This window comes from Calypte anna, chromosome Z, assembly GCF_003957555.1.
Source record: "Calypte anna isolate BGI_N300 chromosome Z, bCalAnn1_v1.p, whole genome shotgun sequence".
NCBI classification, from domain to species: Eukaryota; Metazoa; Chordata; class Aves; order Apodiformes; family Trochilidae; genus Calypte; species Calypte anna.
In genome coordinates, this window is record NC_044274.1 from 43495120 (window position 1) to 43507759 (window position 12640).

The following is a 12640-nucleotide window of genomic DNA, read 5'->3' on the forward strand; positions in this document are numbered from 1 at the left end:
TAAGTAGCAGGCAGTTTTCTTCCTAAATATGAGTTATGTATGCACAGTTTTGTTATTGTCCACGCCTCATGCTTGGTAAAATGGGTTAAGATGATAAGCAATCTTCCACTTGCCTAGCCAAGAGTACTTATCCGCCGGTTTACATAATTTTTAATGTATAAATGACACATCTCCTTAAAACTGAGTAAGTGTGCTTTAACCACACCTGGTACTGAAGCCACTGCCTGTAGAAGGCATGGCTAGGAGGAAATAAATAACCCTTGCTTTTCCTTTATAACTTCTAGAAGAGCTCCCTCAGACTGAAGGAGCTCAATCCAGATTTCTTTCCACTTCTCTTGAAGCTGTCAGACAGAGCGGCAAGAAGCAGCTTGACTTTATCGTTTGACAATTAGAGGGTTGAGTACATGATGTAGGGTTCAGTAGTTTGAACCCAGGAACATCTCTGTATGAACTAATGACTGCTAATTTAGATTCAATGAGACATCACAGGAGGACAGTCAGGTGATGTATTGGTATTCAGTTATGATGAGAGAGAGGAGGAAAGTTTTGAAGCCAGATACCTCAAGCCATACCTCAGGCTGTAAAGGCAGGTGTCAAGTTGTTGGTATTCTACTGGCTCATCTGGAACAAATTCAACAGCAGTTTTATATGGTTGTTTTTCTGAGGCTATCCTACAGCATAATGTCTACGTCCTTTTACTTTGTCCTTCAAAGTACAAGGGACATGGATTTAAAAACCTACAGGAGAGAACTGAAGCAAGGTCTCTTATTTCTAGGGAGAATGCCCTGCCATGTGGATAGTGGGAGGGAGAGAGAAAGGGAGTGAGAGGGTGAAAGATTAAAATCAAAATAGAATGAAGGCTGCTGCCAGATGTCTTTTCAAATGGATAGCCCCTTCAGACAGCTGTGTTTGAACATACAGCTGAAGTGTTTTCTTGGTAGTGCATCTCATTTCACAGATCCACCTGAAAGCATCAAAAGGAACAAAACTATATTCTGTGAATAAAGCTGGATTTCAAAAATACTGTTGCCCTCAAAATTTCCTTGTAGCTCCCTGCCTGGCACATTGGCTAGTTCGTAACACATTTCCACATGCCTGGCCAAGGTGCCTACTTGTAGGTTGGATTCTGCTTCTCTCTCATTCTAGACTTTATCTTTTCACAAAAGTACTTTGTAAAAGAATTCTGGGTGTATAGATTAAGTGAAGTCAGCTGACATTGGCTGTCAGAAAGTTAACTAATTTTTACCAGATTTTACAGAAATATACATGAGAAAGTCTTGCAGGTGAGGTGGGAAGAGTTAGTGGAATTCTATTAAAATCAACACAGAATTAGCATTGCAAAGATGATTTATTGATGCTGAGGGATGATGAAAGAGAAGGTAAAGCCTGAAGTAAATCTATCAAGACAGCTGACAGTTTATGCTCTTTATTTCAAAGCAGGTGGCCAACCACCATTTATAAAATACAGCAAAATAAACAGTTTCAGTCAGACGCAAAAAAGTGCCATCTCTTCAAACAACAGACTGGCTCGGTGCCGACATGCCATCATAATCATCTGAGTAGTGCTGATACTGGTCAGTAAGGAGAGGCTGATGCAAGTCATCTTTATTTTTCTTGACACGTACAATACATGCAGCAGCAGCGAAGATAATGGCAACAAGAACCAGTGCTGTCACTATTGCAATAGTTATCATTTCTGTGACACGGAGAGCCCGACCTACAGGAAGGAAAGCAAAAAGGAAAATAATTGAAAGTTAATGTCAAGTATACGAATAAATGTCATTAGGACAGACCAAAGCTCAGTATCTGTCATTATTCGATGGGTTGTGAAGTAGAATGAGTTTAATGTTTGGTTGATCACAGTTGTCCCAAAATTTCAAAGAATTTCAGTCTCTTGTTACATTTTAAAAACAGTATTGGACCTTTCTTATGCTATCTGGATTGTGAGGTATTTTCATTCTCTGTAGTGATTTTTTAAATGCATATAGTAAGGGAATAATGACATTCTGCAATGTTTAGATCCAAATGATAACGTTTCCAAAAACTGAAGTGGATAGTAGGAGCTTCATGCAGGAACACCAGTATCTACTTAGATCTACTAAATCCCAAATGCAACAGATTCAGAAAGCCAGGCAAGAAAACAGAAACCTGAAAGCATTAATTATTGTTTGTGAAATCTGAACCAACTTTCCTGGATGATGCATAAACTTAATGGAGAAAGACATGATGCGAAAAAAAGAGGAATCATCCAGGTTGGACAGTTTACCTGGCCACTCGACGTCATAGCTGTATCCCAGGTTTTCTGGTGCAGTAACAAACATTTCATTATTGGTAACTGGAGGCCAGAAAGGCACCATATTATACTGTCGGTTATGTCCAATAGGGGCATTCTCCAGTGGATATGTTGAGACATCTAAATTTGAAAGTCAAATCACACTTCTGTAAATAAAATCAAAGCAATATGCAATATTTGTTTTTTCCCCCAACAGTGCCATGAGGGGTGGGTACCTTGATTTTCTTTTTTTTTGTTCCTAACCTATATTAATCAAGAAGGATTAGTTTTTTAGTATAACAGATCCAGAATGGAGGGGTCTGTGCTGTCCACAAATGATATCTCTGCTTTTTAAAAAAAACACAAGTAAGTGGTAAAACTTGCAAACTATGTTAGTTTTTTCATTTCTTTGCACATAACAAAGGGAGAAAATTGTATCCTATTTGATACAATCTATCTTTATCTCATTGTAACAGTGATGAAGTCCTGCCATGCAGTTCAGGAGGGCAGCTGGTATGAACTCCAGTGGAATTTTTTTCAAACTATTGAAAATCAGGAGTAAGTCAGCTGAAGAAAAAAAAAAAAATCTTGATGATACAAAAGCTTGTGGTAGATCATGTAAGTACCACCAGGGGATAGAATTGCTCTTTGTTTGTTGACATGGGAAAAATACATGAGATAGGTTGTGGTAGCTGAACAAAGAAGTCTCAGTTGTGCAACAGCAGCTGCCTTCTGCAGAAGAAGGAAGAGGAGGGTGGCTTGTCCTAGGGAGAACACAGTGGCTGCATTATTCATACTGATGCAAAGACATTAAAGTTATGCTGAATTCTCTCCCCAGTTCACTGATGCCAGTCTCCTTCCTTCTTAATCTCTTTCTTTTCTTCCTTTTGGTTACTTCCTTCTGTCCTTTCTTCCTCTCTCTCTTTCACTTCCTCCCCTATCCCTTAAGTTAAAGAAGCAAGGGCAGCAATAAAGACCATCGCTTGAAAGGTTATGGAAATGGTTATGGCATGCAGGTAGTAAATCACAAAGGTGGTCAAAAATTAATCATGAGGGTGTACGTGGCATCTGGTCTTTTTTGACAGGAAGAAACAGATGTTTACTCAACACAGTGATGCGATGTCTGTGAAGTATCTGGATATTCCATGGCTATAGTATCTTTGCTCTGCAAAGACAATTTTAAAATTTTTTTTTAAAATTGTGTCTGGTATCTCTGGCCAAATCCCTTCAGAGACAATGGTTTGAAAATTATGTCAGCAGGGTGAGGACAGGAGTTTGCTTCTTGTTATATTATCTTTATATAATATATACTAACTGTATACTAACTCTGAGATTCCAGTCCTCACTCCTAACCCACAAGAAGGAGCTGAACTCCTGCAACTACCAGGACTGACAACCAACCATTCCGCCTCTGTCCATGAGCAAATCTTACCTGCAGAATGCCTTCTCAGCCACTCATCAAAAACAGCATCTGTAAAAGTGTGCAGGAGGACAAAAATGGGATCATTTGGTGACAAATGAGTTTGTCCTCCTGTCCCATTCAAAAATAGATGAGCCAAATTATGAAGACTTCGAACGGCTGGGTCATATTTCCCTGAAGGATCACTGTACCCTGAATATGCAAACAAAGAAAGAAAAAATTACCAGTGAATATTTTGTTTGGTAGCTGCAGTCCCAGATGAATACTTCTTTTTCTCAGAAAAGCAGTGATGTTGTTGTGTTGTCCTGCTTAACATAAATGGGTGGCTAATTACCTACTGGCATTTGAGAAATGTCCCTAGTGTGCATAATTTTCAGGCTAAAATAGACTTTACAAAAGAATGCTGAGAATGTGGTTTGCAAAGCTGCTAGGATCTAATGCAAAAATGACCAAGACAAACCACATTATAGTGTGAAAATAAAGGTTTCTATTTGGGACCTTCTTAGCTTTCAACGTAACTGAAATAGTTGCATATATTTTCTAACTGGTAACTTAAATGTACATGTATATGTTGCAATCTATCCTAATGAGCCAGCTGATAGATTTCCACACATCATTTCCATGTTTACATCAAGCATATCTCAGAAAGCTTCACATTGTCTGTTTTTAAAATGAAGATACCTTGTGTAACTCGGTTAATGCCCAGCTCTTGGTACCCCTCATGCCAGATGTCAGGATGTGAAGCATCATGAAAACTTGCGATATTTTCCAGCTCTGGCCAGACTTTGTGGGGCGAGTTCTGTACAGTTAATGGACTAAAGCCATGCTTAATTACGTAGATATTGGTATCCCATTTGTCAAAAGCGTTAACCTTCCAAAACTTTAATATATACTTAAGAGGTTGGTGCAGATCCTTGGTTTTGATCTCCAAGAGAAAGAAAATGGAGCAGATCCTTCCTGACATTGGAATTATGCCTCTTCAAAAAAGCCAGGGCATCTACAGGGGTCTGGAAGGGATCCAAACTGTCACTTGATAATTTTTTTCTCATGAATCCTAGTCTTTTCAGTTAAAAATTACTGAAGTGCAGAAGCAGTTGGCAGGATAGTGGCTGAACAGCACAGAAAAATATTTAAGCTAGTTTATGTGTTGGGAGGCATGTGTGCTCAGATGCCAGTGACTGAAAATTTCCTTTTAAACATGTGAAGCTTAGAGAACAGAGTAATACAACCCAGAGAGAAGGGTCTAGCTGTAAATCATGTACCCAGTCCTTAACTACTACCTCAATACCTTTCCATTAAGTACTACCAGGGCTTAAAATTTCTTTTGCTTTCTTTAGTTTGTTAAATCAGATACAAGAGTAAGGAGCATTTGTTTGCTTCATTTAAGCATGCAGCTGAATGGATCTGTGGGTAAGGACTGTCTGTTTTCAGTAACTGCAATTGACTACTAGGTTGCAAGGACCTGGTCTCATCTAGTTTCTGTTTTAGTATGCCAATGACAGACATTTGAGGCTTCTACAGACCCAAATAATTGACACAAGCTATAAATTAACTTGCCTAGATCTTATTTCCACTTAAAATTAAGCTAATACTATGAACAAGGTGTTCTTAGCATACAATAGACTGTCTCCAAACTCATACTTCCAACATACTTCCTTGACTTAAATGGAGCTGTTCCACATCCTTTTACTTGGCATGTTTACCTTCTACTGTGTTACGGAAACTGTCGGTTGAATTGGAATAGAAAGGAGGTGTATCAAATATATCAACTTCCAGACACTGAGCAACATCTTCAGGCTCTGGAAGACGCTGTACCATAGGCCGTGCAACATTTCCTGCAGGATTTCTTCGGATGGGACCCCCCTCTGTGCCTGGGGGTGGAGAGGAGAGAAGAAAAATACTGGTGCTAAACAATAGGCCACAGAGTGCATTCTTCTAATGACTGAACCATGGGAAAAATAAAAAAACAAACCAAAAAACCTTTGTAAATTGCACTTAAACTGACTTATCACATCAGTTCCTTGTATCAGGCAAAGAAACTGAATCTTCGTGAGGTCATGTGTATCCTTTGTGTATTTATTTGTTTATTTAAGGAAGCATTTTACTGAAATTTGTAGTTCAATAAGTATTTGGGACAATTTTCTATAGTTTCTCGATGTGATTTCTTGATGATACTTAAGAAAAATCTTTTTATGATATCCTGATATGCCATGTAGGGAAAGAACTATAGTTGTAAATGTGACTAACCTGACTTTTTGGTTTTTTCTTCTGTTTTACCCTAATTCTTATGAAGATGCTGAGTTGTGTCTTGAAGTTGATGATTATACAAGAATCTTGCTGGGGATTTTTAGTTCTTGTAGCTGAGATGTGTTAGGATTTAGTATTTTTACATTCAAAACATGCTTCACACAGTTAACATCAGGTTTGTTAGATGTTCTTTTTTGGAGCAGAGCACCATGAAGGTGATAAATGTAGTAGTGAGAAGAAAAATTAACTTCAGTTAAGAAATGACACTGCCAGATTTAAACATTTAAGGTGCAGGAGATTAATAGATACTGTGTAAAAAGACAAGTGAAAGCATTTAGCTCTTCCTCTCTTACAAGCTTCTAAACAAATTTTGAATTGCTTGTTGCCCTGTGCAGGATAGATGATAAGTAACTACTATCTCAGAAGACTGAAGAATATTTAAAAATACTTTAAAATGCTTTGACTGGGAAAAGCCATTGCAGTTTAAAGTATTATATTTATTCATTATTACAAAGATTTTCCCTCCACATATCTGACAGCAGTCATGCTTACTGTTGCAGATGGTTCCCAAAGTTTCATAGTCTTCTACGCTTTCACATAGTACTCTCCACTGTGCGAAGATTGAGTTCTGGCTGATAAGAGAGGCATTAAAATTGCTTCTAGCTCCCATCATGTCATCAGAGCAGATATCACAGGTGTTTTGTCCTGTTGCAAAGTTCCAGTAGGGCAGTCCAAAAGTGGGGTCCTGCAGCATGTTCTAAACCACATAAATATGGTGTTAATACATGTGTGCTCCATATAGTTAAAATATTTACTGCTAGAAGAATGCAAAAAAAGGAGTCAAGTGCAATTTTGTAACATGTCAGAGTCCAGCCTCATGGAGGAGAGGAAATCTATGGAAAATCTATGAAATCTATGTAAAAATTTTGGTAGTTTTTAAAATTGATACTTTTGTTCAACAGAATGAATACTTGGACTATTGAAATGAGTCATGAATCTCCCTTTTTAATAAAACAGTACCTCTTCCATGGAACCATATTGTGAGTACTAAGAAACATCATTTAATACTGATACTCCATTTTTCCAAACTTTATTAATGGCCTGTTAACAACAGCAGTGTTTGTAGCACCCAGCATAACTATGACTACGTGGAACAGCTGAGCAGATGGAAAAGTAAGGAAAAGAGGGACTGGCCTTTCAAATTCTTACTGATTTGTGCCGAGTTGGACTTCAACAATTCTGGGGTGTGTCCTGGCTTCATATATATACCAGGATGTGATGTCTGGTCAAACCAGCTTAAATAATTGTCAAATTTATTAACATAAAGAGAAATATATATTAAATCATGGAGTGCTAGAACTCCTCAGGACTTTCAACTAATGAAATGCCACTTATATCAAATGTGAGTTTTTGAAGGGAGTTTGTGCCTCAGCCTGATGCAGAGTGATTTTGAAAAACACTTGAAATGATTTGCCTGATCAGTTGCAGTAACTGAACAAATAAAATGTGATTCTGGATCCCAAATCCACTTCTGCAATACTTTTTTGTAGAAGTTCTGCTACTTTGATTAGTCTTAGTCAAGAATCAGGGTTTTGATGGTAAAAATAACACTGACCAATAACTTCTACTGGTCTAATAAAGTGCATTCTGTAGCTAAATCTAGAATCTACATCTATTAAAGATATTTTATGTTTTCCATTACTCTGATTGGAATATTAATCTTAGCATCTCTATAATAGCATCTAAAATCTGAATTCATTCTGTTAAGTTTAGTATACCTTAAGTTACTGCTGTAGAAGAATTAATTCAGTGCATAGAAAGAGCTGCTATCATTTTTGCCTACTGGAATATGGGGAGAAGTTCATTAATTGTACAAAACACAGCATGAATGCATGGCTTAATATTAACCGTGAACCTCACCTGTATGTCTCTTTCAAGCTGAAGTAGGTGGTACCTATGCCAAGTGACAAAAGCTGGTCCCTCATGGGAAAAATCAATTCCTCCAAAACTCTGCTGCCCTCGACCAAGGAAAGTTTTCCTGACAGAATAGTAATGAGACCACACAAAGTAATTATAAATGGAGATATTCTGGAATTGTGGTGTGTTGCCATCTGGTCCAAATATTTCCTCACGTCTTCGTATGGCAATAACAATGTCAGGATGGGTTGTCACCTTGGCTTGGTGCAAGGCATTCACAAAACGCCTCCTTTCTTCTGCACTCAGTTCCAAAAGATTCCTCCTGACTGTGAGAATACAGAAGATGAAAGTTACTAAAGTATTAGACATTAAAGTCTAGTCTCTAAGTTATTAGCTACTAATAATTCTGCCTTGGTCCCTTTTTCTTCAAGCATTCATCCATCTTTTATTTGTGCAATTCAGAGAATAATGAGCATGAATAGGAAATGTAATTTATTATCAGAAGGACTGAGCCAAATAAAAACCCACACCTTGTGGTTTTAATGCTTTTAGAAGTATTCTCACGGATTATCCTTCTGTCCTGTCAGAGAAATTACAAAGACAGTTTTTTGTCACACAAACCTTTCAGAAATTCATCCAATATACTTAAGGTTTCCTGTGGTAATGCTATACAAGAAAAGAATTCTGTGTATAGATTTATAATAATCAGAAGCTCTGCTGCTTGAAACTTAGTGTTGTACATTGTTTATGCTTCCACATCTATAGGAAAAATGGTAGATTCACCACTGAACTGTGAATTCTACACAGTTCAACATCTCTCTTTAGTGTCATTACCTGCTATTATTAACAACTACTAGATACTGGTTCTTTTTAGCAGTGTATCTCAAAACCTTTTAAAAATCCCATTCCTTTTAAAAATTCCATTGTCCACAAATGAGAAAGAAAAATAACTTACTGAAATACTAGTATATAAGTAAGAGGAACAGAATCCACATCCCATCAGTCCCAGTCTAGGACTCTTTTACCTGGACTGAGAAGGTTTCAGACTAGATTTAAACAAAGGCACAAGTAGAAGTCCTCAAAGCTATTCTTCAACATGCACTCCTTTTCATTATAAAAATACTGTAAAATCCATAATTGTTCAGATGAGGGATAGACTATGTTGATATGAGAGGCAATAGGTCTTCAGCATAAATCAATATGAAGAGTAAAAGTGAATTACACTTCAGTGTAGGAAGTTGATTAAATGCTGGATATTTTGGCTTCATTGAAGTTTTTAGTACTATTTCTATGAAGCATGAGTTTCATCCAAGGACTCTATATCCTGTAAAATGTTTTTCTCTATTGCAGAACTGCACTGATTTGCTAGGCCTGGTTATTGAAGGGTGTTTAGTTGTTGATTTTAAGTAGTGCACTAAAAATATGCATCTAATTTTGAGTTACATAGGTATCTTAACCTTTTAATTTTCCAAAATATGTGCTTGAACCACAATAAAAAATAGCACTATTATTAAAGTTAGGTGTGAATTTAGAAAACATGAGGGCACCAAACAGCATTTGGCAGCTATGTTATATGGGTGTGCCAACACTAGTCTAGCAATTATTTCTGAAGTTTGAGCAGCTGGGGCCAGTTCTGTGGATGGACAAAAGAGGTGACCTCCATGTGGAAACTTAAAGCATAATAAGAACCTATTTCCCGTATTTCAACTCATGTTTTCATGTGAGATAAATCTGATTTGCTTAGCATTATCTTGAGTTGTAAAGGATTTGATAAATGAGAAAAGTAAAAAATGGTCTTGTATACCCTAGAAATCAGCTCAAGCTGCTTTTTTTTTTTTTTTTCCCTATCTCCAGATTTATCTGGTTAAGTTTGTGTGTGTTAACTTTTATTTCTTGTTAATTTTTCAGAGTTATTTTCATTGTTAATGAGAACAGACCAGAGCATCAGAGGGTGCAACCTAGCTTGTCAGATTCGATTCATGAGCCATGCTTACTGCTATCTAGTATGCTTCTTGGAGTTCAAAGGCTGAATAAGTTCCTAGAGTATTTTACAAAGCCCTGGATAAGTTGTCTTTAAGGAATATTTTTGTTAAGATTTGGAACTGGTAAGCAGTCCTTTGTTAACCCTTGCTGGAACATACACTTGTGTTCATGAAGCATTTCCAACTGGTAAGAATAATGGCAGTGGTGATTTCTGTTTCTGCAAAGACACCTGTGCTAGAGACCTGTTGTTTCTCATGTCAACAGAACCCCTCAGTCATTTGTGAGATTGTGGGTTTTACAGGATTTCCAGAACATATTTAAATATTCACTAATGAAGACTGAAATCTTGTTCATTCAGGTGGTTTTGACTTGAGACCAGTATCTGTTCCCATTTACTCATATTTTTCAGTTGTCCTACAACATTCCACATTTTTCACATCCCAAAAGCGATTTCATAACTTTTTCAAAATTTTTTAGACCCTTATTTACCGATATTCTGGACTAAACTGAAACAGGACAACTCATAGAAAGGCCCACAAGTCCCTGTGGTGATTCATCTGAACAGTTCATAGTTACGAGTTAAGGCTTTTAAGGACATTGATAGCAGCTAGGTAAGTAAAAACTTACAAGGCCAGGTATGTAGTTTTGAATATATTAAGGGGTTTTGAATAAAAAGAACTGCTGTTGCACTTAAAGTAGTCACAAGGTATTAAGCATGCTCTCTAGATATGTATTATTCCCAGACATGCCAGCAGGAATAGATGTATACATGTATTATTTTACTCTTAAATAATTCTAGAAATTTCACTTTTTTTACCTTCAAGGTTCTGTTCTGTACCTGATCCTAATCCTGCACAGACTACAGGTTTGGCTTCTTCCTTTTATTGGGCAGTAAATGTAGGTGTCTGGTATACAAGCTGAACACAGGCAGCTATAGGCTGCTCTCTGAGAGATCTGAACACAGGATCAGAAGATGAATTCTGGTTTCACCCAAATCTTAGGGAAAAGTACATTTGCTACATAAATATAAGGAGCATTTTGTATTTTTAAAGCAAACAGACAGGCAAAGTACATTTCAAAGCAAGCACCACCCGGAGGCAGATTTCTGGTTTTCTTACCTATACTTATTGGTTGGCTACAGGTAGGTCCAGTCCATCCGGGGCGACATGACCCACAGTTAAAACCAGAGAAGTTGCCGTTGCACCGACAGGTTTGGTTGAAGAAGCGGATGGGCCATTGCTCGCGGTCATCCCGCCCATCGTGGATGTACTGAGGGCCGTGGGGTCGCAAATCAACAGTCACCTGTACGCACCGTCCCCTCCCCGTGGACATACCACAGCGGTCAGTACCTGGCCCAAACACAGGGAAATAGTCTGGGCAACACACGCCACTCCTCAGCGACTCGACGGTAGCACACTGGCGAGGGAACTGAGCTCCAGCTTGGCCAAGCACACTGAGAAGTGGTGGCAGGGAAAGGAGCAGCAGCATGGGGAGCTGCATGGCTGTGGATCCAGCAGAGCTGGCTCCTTGCAAGAGCCAGCAGGTCCACAAACGCTGGGTTCTCCTCTCGTGTGGTGGGACAACCAGCTCCCTCTATAGAGAGACAGAGAGAGAGAGAGAGAGAGAAAGAAAGAAGAATAAAAACAAGGGATACAAACCTCCAGGCTATTTCTTCCACAACAGAAAGCACCTCAAACCCTGCACTTTGGTACTGTAACTGGAAAAGCAAACAACTTTGACTACAGACACTAATGTTCTTCTATTCTCCCATTATCTGCAGAAATGATAATAACTGCCTAGAGCTATGCTTGTTCACTGACTTTTAAGTGCTTCCCAAATACACTTTCTGGATGTACACCTGACAGCCAGATTTACTTCACTGCCACAAAATGCTAATACCTGTCTAAAGGTTTTTGAAACTTTTTTTTTTCTAACTTTCCCACTACCCCACCCATTCATGTCTTTCTTTTCTTCATTCAACTTGTGTATCTTATTCTCTATATTCAGTAGTTCCCTTCTGTGTTCCCTTACTGATCTTTAATGGTAGCTCCACCAGAAAGTGAAGCTACAACACTTCATGCTTTGTACCTGTTCTCTCTTTCTGGTACCTCTCTTCTGCCGAGATCCTGTTCTATCTCTGCACAACCTACAGCTGTGTCTAGCTTGAAATAAGCACTGTTAATTTCTCTCTTGGTTCAGTCTGCTTACTAATCCTTCTGCCAACAGAGTATGGCTTGGCCTCACCCTCCTTCTTCTATTAATCCCCTTTCTACTTCAGTGCATTTCACTGGACTTTAAGTACTTGAGCAGCACATGATTTCTTTCATGCTTATCTCCTTGTGATTTTACAAGTTTCAGCAAAGGTCAGAGACAAATACTTGAATTCAAAACAGAACAACTGAAGATTTTTTTTTAGGGGTTTTTTTTAGTCTTTTTTTTTTTTTTATTAATTGCAAAGAAAGGCTCACTTGAAAACAGACAAAGAACACTGGGGAAATTCACATTTAAAAGACATTTAAAAAAAATTAAAAAATCTTCAAGTGGCATTTTCAAGATCACGCCGAAATAAGTTACAAAGATATGTTATTTAGAAAATTAAACACTCCAATCTTAAACTTACAGCTTTCAGTTTAACTATTTATTTTCATAACTTTCAAAGAAAAAGTCAATGATCAAATTGAAGTATACCGAAATGCTAAATTCTGAGCAGGTGCCATAATGGATAATGAAACAGAGAAATAGAGGAGAACAGTCTCTGAAATGAACAAAATTTTTTTCTACTTTTTGCAAGGAGTATTTCC

The 12640-nt window shown here is 37.9% G+C and overlaps 1 protein-coding gene across 2 annotated transcripts; it reads right to left on the minus strand.

Moving 5' to 3' along the window:
• Window positions 1-1430: 1430 nt before the first annotated feature.
• Window positions 1431-12110, minus strand: TYRP1 (tyrosinase related protein 1). 2 transcript variants are annotated; one of them, XM_030466743.1, is made up of 9 exons: window positions 11983-12110; window positions 11928-11949; window positions 10958-11432; window positions 7860-8182; window positions 6492-6696; window positions 5396-5563; window positions 3705-3884; window positions 2267-2413; window positions 1502-1717 (listed from the first exon to the last, which is right to left on the minus strand). In XM_030466743.1, the coding sequence occupies exons 3-9, from the start codon at window positions 11337-11339 to the stop codon at window positions 1512-1514; spliced, it is 1611 nt and encodes a 536-aa protein (XP_030322603.1). In that variant the 5' UTR covers window positions 11340-11432; window positions 11928-11949; window positions 11983-12110; the 3' UTR covers window positions 1502-1511. The 2 variants fall into 2 exon arrangements, with proteins under 2 accessions (XP_030322604.1, XP_030322603.1); XM_030466744.1 differs by having other exon boundaries at window positions 1431-1717; window positions 11948-11990.
• Between the last annotated feature and the right edge of the window lie 530 nt (window positions 12111-12640).